General features: G+C 38.7%; 1 protein-coding gene across 2 annotated transcripts; it reads right to left on the bottom strand.

Annotated features, from left to right (window-relative positions):
- Positions 1–365: 365 nt before the first annotated feature.
- LOC145785456 (neuronal pentraxin-2-like) lies at positions 366–6,903 on the bottom strand. 2 transcript variants are annotated; one of them, XM_082597108.1, is made up of 5 exons: positions 6,746–6,903; positions 4,787–4,891; positions 1,992–2,266; positions 1,092–1,270; positions 366–790 (listed from the first exon to the last, which is right to left on the bottom strand). In XM_082597108.1, exons 1-5 carry the CDS (start codon positions 6,873–6,875, stop codon positions 616–618), a joined length of 864 nt encoding a protein of 287 aa, XP_082453234.1. In that variant the 5' UTR covers positions 6,876–6,903; the 3' UTR covers positions 366–615. The 2 variants fall into 2 exon arrangements, with proteins under 2 accessions (XP_082453234.1, XP_082453235.1); XM_082597109.1 differs by lacking the exon at positions 4,787–4,891.
- Positions 6,904–7,413: the final 510 nt, after the last annotated feature.

The following is a 7,413-nucleotide window of genomic DNA, read 5'->3' as shown; positions in this document are numbered from 1 at the left end:
TGTCTTAAGCTTTCTGAAATGATGAATGTATTGAAGTAATGCAACGCCTCTTTGACAGCATGCAGTTTGAGATATTGTGACCCACATAAATGAGATGGGATGATGAGGAGCAAGATGAGGAGGAGAAACAAATGAGGTAGGTCTATATCCAGTGGCGTTGACAAGGGTAGATCCGGGGGCACTTTTGTACGCAAGCTCTAGGTGACTCTAGTAGCCTATACCTTTTCAAAGAGCCGGGAACTTGGAAACCAGCGCATATTCTTAGGACAAACTGCATTTCCTTACAAGTGTCTTGATTTGGAACCGAGAATCTCATTAGTACCGGGCCCAAATTATCATCTCAACGGCCCCGGGCGCAGCCGGGCATGTCACAATATTGGTCGATAAATTTAAGGTTGAACATGCTTCCCGATTGTCACCTCAATTGCAAGAAACAATCCAGTGGCTTTTATTAAATGAAACTGCAGTTACCAAGCAACGTTTGTCTACATATTTTGCAATGTTGTACAACTTTAAAATTTCATGATGAATGATTAAAACCACAAAATACAAATCAAAACATTTCTGGTTAAAATGAACAAATTTTAGTTTTTATGAATCTTCCTCCATCTTTCATCACACTGTCGGACATACATCCGGGATACTGTGGTAAGCTTCACCAAAATGCTCCACTTTATCCAACGTCATCGCTATAGCGAAGTCACTCGGGCAGTCGCAGTTACGCGCGATGTTGCTCACTTCTTGTCCAGTGAGAACACGAGGCCAGATCATGAAGTTTGTCATGTTTCCCCTGTAGGTTAAAAACATTAAAATTCATACACAGTTGCTTGCAAACAGCTATTAGGCTATATTCCTTTTAATTTTGCATAGATTCCATAATTGAATAATATGGGAAGTCAAAAAGGTCTACCTTTTTTTCAAACTTTGTGCTTTTCCGATTCCTTCCAATGTCTTCTACATATTACTGCTAGTTTATGTAGGCATCGAACCCAGGTTTTCAGCAAATGAAGATTAGCCAACGCGCTTATAACTACACAATCTTGTCACAATTTACTGATACAACATTACAAACAATTTAAAGACTTTTGTACCAAAAGCTTTGATGTGGAGCAAAACCTCCTCCATTTTTGTCATCGTGATCTTGTCCAAGAACTAATTTTCCTCCTCTGGCAGATGAAGACGTTGAATGAGAAACAGATTCCACTTCATCACCATTGATGTAGATGCTTCTTTGATTGAGTTTGGAGGAAAATGTCAAACACACATGGTACTAAAAAGTAAATGATCATAAAATTATTACACGGATAACAAAAAAATAACGTGTTATTTTCAAAAACTTACAAAGACAATGATTCAAAACAGTTGGAATAGTAGTTTTGTTAGGCAGCTTTATAGGCAGCCTGCACTCACAAGCATTGCCTAAAAAACTCAGCAATTGCATGGCATTTAACACAACAAAAAAGAAAAATATTTGGCTATAGGCTACACCTAGCCTTGATTAAAATTTAGACCTACTGTACAATGCAGGAATATCTGCTATAATGCTACAATATCCCTGCTACAATGTTAACAAGTTTGACAATTTACTATTTGCTATGTTAAGCTTCCGTATATCTTGAACGAATGTAAAAAAAAGAAAAACAGATTCAGTAATAAAAATAATCATTTTTGTATGATCCCATATTAAAAGGAAATCACTAACTTTTTTTGAATTTTAGTGAGCCAAAAGCAAAAGAGTTTAAAACCACTGTAATAGCTTAAAGGAAATATTTTTCTGATGAGAACACTTCATCAAACGGTAAACTCCACTCTTCATTAATTTTCTTCTTCTTCTTCATCAATCTTCTTCTTCATCAATCTTCATTACAGGGCCAATGTCTTGGGTTAAAAGCCTTTACAAACACGCCATGATTAAAGTTCCAAGAAAAATTTTCTGTCTAAGATCAATTTAACTAAACTTATTGAACAAAATGATTCAAATATGGCCTTACTTTGGTCATTAAAGGTAAAGCAGGAACATTAAACTCGTAACTTTCGTCTCGAACAAAGAAGCGAAATCTTGTTGGATTTTCGTTTATAAATACGAGTAAGTCGTTAGCATTTGTTTCCGGTGAAGCGTAACCAAAAATTGCGCTATCGCTGTAGTCTGTCGTTTCAATCCAGACACAGATTGTCGCTTCTTTCATCGAAGGAACAAAATTGCGATACTGAACGTAATCAGAGATCCTACGACTGCGAGGAAAATGATGCGTCACAGTCGGACAACCTGGAATATCAATAAAAAAGAAAAAAATATAGTTCGACTTATTATAGTTTTTATTTGATGCATAGTTAAAGTAAATTTGAATTTAATATTTGTTTAAACAATTAACCGCACACACAACTCAAAGGCATTTCTTGATAATAATTTACTATAAATTCTGACTTGAAGTCACGAACTGACAAATCACTAGTATTGTAAGTGGCTGCGGTGATTATAAGCCGTGCCGTATTGCTTTACTTTTGCATTCATAACAGGGTGATCCGATCACTCACTACGCTTCTTCTTTGTCGTTGCACGGATAGTCTAGGGCTAGGTCCTCTAGGGTCTAGGCCATTTATTGTTTTATTAAACCTAAGTTTAGCGATGTTTACAGGACAAAACCGAAACACCACTTTAGAGGGGCAGTGTTTGGTCACGCAAAACTTTTTCCCCATTTAATGAACTAAGGTTGGTTCAATTGTTGATGATATAGTTTGCGGTCTGTTCCTCAGCGGTTTACTCGCATGCTAGTTCTTTTCCACAACGTTAAGAAGAGTAGTTACACTCTTATAAGGCTGTTGAAACGCAGCCATGTCGGTTCCGATAGAGATTGGGCAGATGTCGTTGTAAATGGAGGCTTGGTTGTGTTTAGTTGCATTTATTTGTGGTCGACCTATTCAGTCCAATTAATTCCTTCTTCGTCGTGTGAAGACGAACTAGTCCAATTAAACAGCTCTTTTTATGTTTGCTTTTGTGGTAAAGATATTAGATGGACACAGCAGAAAAATGGTATGCCACAAGAGTTTTAGCGCCTTCTTGTACAACATTTAAATAAACGACCAATCAATTCATCCTGGTACCATATAAGAAGCTTCATTTTCTCTGACGATCAGTACATAACAAAGCAACACAAACACTTCACTTCCACGGAGAGAGTATTCAGCAATGCTCTGGACGAGCTGACTACATATGCTACTATACCAGTGATGTAGGCTACGCGCATACAAAAAAATATTGACGCCATCAGCGTTAACGCAAACGTTCGAAAAACCATAAGCCGTATGCGTCAACGCAACTTGTAAAAAAAGTTGGCGGCATTAACGTCAGCGCATACACTAGCGTAAGCTAATTTTGTTTGCTAGGTGCCAAACATTCACACGGTATAAACCACTCGAAACAAACAAGTTTTATTTTGAATTTCCACGAAGAAACACAAGCATCTGAAAGTGTTCATCTGACATTTTGCTGTGTTCTGATTCCAATATGTCTTTGCCCATTGAAAACATTCTTTCAACTGCAGCGCTGGAAGGTATTGGCGTGTTGTAGCGAAAAAAAATACATTAAAAAGTATGCGTTGACGCTATGCGCTAAAAAACCGCGAAAACTTTACGGCGTATCCTCAAGCGCAAACTATCCAAAAAAATGTGGCCGCAAGCGTTAGCGCAAGCAAAAAGTCTACACCGCAAGTATGCGGCGTATACGTACATCTCTGACTACTACTCGAAGAGCCACCTGCTACCAACCCCAATGAAACCCAAGTTTGGGCACTCAACCTTAAATCTCAGGATGCCTCACGCCAACTAAGCATTTCCTGGAATAGAACAACCAAACTGGCACTCTATAGCCAACTAATCCCACATACCTCGGTGTCAAACTGGATACTGTAGGTCGTTCACATACAAATCCCATTTCAAAAAATTAAGGGCTAAGGTGACTTTTTGAAGTAATATCTTACGGAAACTCTGATTGGGGTGCCCTTCTAGCTGCAATGTCGATGCGTTTGTAATCTGCAAGTAGCCGCAGGAGATGAGGTTTATTGACCAATTAGAACAAACACAACATTTAACCCAGCTTAAAAAATCTTGCGGGAAACAGTTTAAGAGATCAGTTTTCTTACAACACTCAACATTATTTGTCAAAATCGAACTTGGGAAGGATAACAAGACAGTTTTGAAAAAAAAATTGCAACAAAAGTTTAATAAAATGCTGTTGAAGATTTAGATTACAAGTGAATGGCAACGCAAGAAAACCAATCTTCGTGTCCACCTTCAAGCATGTCAATAAATGTCTTGCCAAAGACACAGCCGCATGCTCTTGAGCGGTGTCGAACCGGCGCCTTTTGAGCGTCATACCACGGCTCTCACTACTCAGCTATGCAGTCGAAAGGCATTGCAATTGTCAATTGTGTTTTCTGACAAAGAACAATTTTGCTCTGAGTCATAATATTGGTTTAATTTATGGTCCACTGCGACAATATACAGTAGCCTACCTAGGCTACACAGCGACTATCAATACAACACATCAGACTACAGGAAGCACCGAAGGGACATATAGTCTTTGTCATCTGTTCCCATTTGTTTTGGCATGTCATTAACTGTCTTTGCCGGGACACAGCCGCGTGCTATGGAGCGGTGTCGAACCCACGTCCTTCGAACGTCTCTCAGATGTTCTCACCACTTGGCCACACAGCCGATAATTAATGAACAATAAACATGCAAATGTACTAAAATTTGTTATGCTTTAATATTAATTTAGTCTATCAACCTTCACGTCCCCATAGGTGTCCTGGAAATCCCCTTTCTCCTTTGGGTCCTCTTGCACCCTTTTTCCCAGGAAAACCTTGGCTTCCTTTTGAACCTTGAAACGCTCCTAAAGAGGAAAATCATAAAGTTCCTGATGAGCTGTTCAACTTCACCAGGGGCTGCATTTCCACAGATTCAATCGAAGCCTAATGTTTAAGCAACATGCCACACGGTACATAGATCGAGCTGAGCTAAATTGTAAACATGCAAACTAGCATAATGTTAAGCAAGCTAATTAGAACCTATTAGATTGTTTGCATGCAACTAGTAGCTAGCATATTGGTAGCATGCAAACTACGGTAGTACGGTAACTAGTGTGTTGTTAGCATGCAAACTACTGCAGTAGGTAGGATGTTGTTAGCATGCCAAGTTGCAAACTATTAGCCAGCATGTTGTTAGCAAGCCAATTAGAACTTAGTGTGTTGTTTGTATGCGACTAGTGGCCAGCATGCTGTTAGCATGCAAAACTAACTAGCTAGCTTGTTGTTAGCGTGTAAATTACTACATCAGATAGTATGTTGTTTGCATGTTATTAACATGCAAACTACTAGCAAGCATGTTGTTAGCATGCAAACTAGTAGCTAACATGTTGTTAGCATGCAAACTAGTGGCTAGCATGCTGTTAGCATGCAAACTAGTAGCTAGCTTGTTGTTAGCATGCAAACTAGTAGCTGGCCTATTGTTAGCATGCAAACTAGTAGCTAGCTTGTTGTTAGCATGCAAACTAGTAGCTAGCCTGTTGTTAGCAAGCAAACTAGTAGCTAGCCTGTTGTTAGCATTCAAACCAGTAGCTAGCATGTTGTTAGCATGCAAAATTGTAGCTAACATGTTGTTAGCATGCAAACTAGTTGCTAGCTTGTTACCAACATGCAAACTACTAGCAAGGATGTTGTTAGCATGCAAACTATAAGTTGCTAGCATGTTGTTAGCATGCAAACTAGTAGCTAGCATGTTCTTAGTATGAAAGGTAGTAACTAGCATGTTGTTAGCATGCAAACCTGTAGCTAACATGTTGTTAGCATGCAAACTAGTAGCTAGCCTGTTGTTAGCATGAAAACTAGTAGCCAGCATGTTGTTAGCATGCAAACTAGTAGCTAACATCTTGTTAGCATGCAAACTAGTGGCTAGCATGCTGTTAGCATACAAACTAGTAGCTAGCCTGTTGTTAGCATGCAAACTAGTAGCTAGCCTGTTGTTAGCATGTAAACTAGTAGCTAGCATGTTGTTAGCATGCAAACTAGTAGCTAACATGTTGTTAGCAAGCAAACTAGTGGTTAGCATGTTGTTAGCATGCAAACTAGTAGCTAGCTTGTTGTTAGCATGCAAACTAGTAGCTAGACTGTTGTTAGCATGCAAACTAGTAGCTAGCCTGTTGTTAGCATGCAAACCAGTAGCTAGCATGTTTTTAGCATGCAAACTAGTAGCTAGCATGTTGTTAGCATGCAAAATTGTAGCTAGCATGTTGTTAGCATGCAAACTAGTCGCTAGCTTGTTACCAACATGCAATCTACTAGCAAGGATGTTGTTAGCATGCAAACTATAAGTTGCTAGCATGTTGTCAGCATGCAAACTAGTAGCTAGCATGTTCTTAGTATGAAAGGTAGTAACTAGCATGTTGTTAGCATGCAAATCTGTAGCTAACATGTTGTTAGCATGCAAACTAGTAGCTAGCCTGTTGTTAGCATGAAAACTAGTAGCTAGCATGTTGTTAGCATGCAAACTAGTATCTAGCCTGTTGTTAGTATGCAAACTAGTAGCTAACATGTTGTTAGCATGTAAACTAGTAGCTAACATGTTGTTAGCATGCAAACTAGTAGGTATAGCCTGTTGTTAGAATGCAAACTATTTGCTAGCATGTTGTTGGCATGTGAATTAGCATGTATTGAGCATGCAAACTAAGGATGCTAGCATGCAAACTCACCTTGCGAGTTGGATCCAGGCAGTGGAGCACATACAGGAACTTGCTGCAATGGAACGCCATCTTGTGACGAAGACAAAGCAAATTGCAGAAAAACAAACAGGAGCAAACTCTCCAATTGTAAATAATGCATAATTTTGGAGTAACAACACACAATTACAATTTCTGCGTTAAAATGCACTGATAAATGCGTCTGGGGCCATGCATAGGCTACAACACTTCTTACCCGAATCAATGCAGAATGATTTTTGATTTGAAAATGTAACGTCTGAAATGTTTTGATTCGGTCTTGCTGTCAATTCAAGAAAAAACTAAAACTTAATTCAAGACCTAGTAGGCCAGGGGTGTCCAAAGTCCGACCCACCGGCCCTTGATACGTTTTTGTATGGCCAGTGTCTGTTGTTTCACAATGAGTTATTTTTGGCCCGCAGATACACAGAAATCATACCAATTTGCATTATTAAAAAAATTAATCAAAACAGCATTTTTTCACAGACAAGAAAAAAGCAAGCGAGAAAAGTTAAAATCATTGTTGCGTCATAATAGCAAAATCAACTGTTGTTCTCCCAAAAGAGTATAGAAATTAATGATATGCGAGTATTCATTCATTTTCTAATTGCTAGCAAATCCAACGACCCCTTTCAGGATTAAGTCGTTATAATAGAAAAGTA

Source organism: Aplidium turbinatum, chromosome 16 (assembly GCF_918807975.1).
Source record: "Aplidium turbinatum chromosome 16, kaAplTurb1.1, whole genome shotgun sequence".
Taxonomy (NCBI): Eukaryota; Metazoa; Chordata; class Ascidiacea; order Aplousobranchia; family Polyclinidae; genus Aplidium; species Aplidium turbinatum.
This window is presented reverse-complemented; position numbering and strand designations above follow the sequence as displayed.

Bases quoted from the DNA above. Each gene is read 5' to 3' on its own strand.
- LOC145785456 (XM_082597108.1), bottom strand. From the start codon at position 6,875: ATGCATTATTTACAATTGGAGAGTTTGCTCCTGTTTGTTTTTCTGCAA. The intron at 2,267-4,786 runs GTTGATAGACTA...TTGATATTCCAG, and splicing joins ACACCTATGGGGACGTGAAG to GTTGTCCGACTGTGACGCAT. The intron at 1,271-1,991 runs GTAAGGCCATAT...TTTACTTTTTAG, and splicing joins CTTTACCTTTAATGACCAAA to TACCATGTGTGTTTGACATT.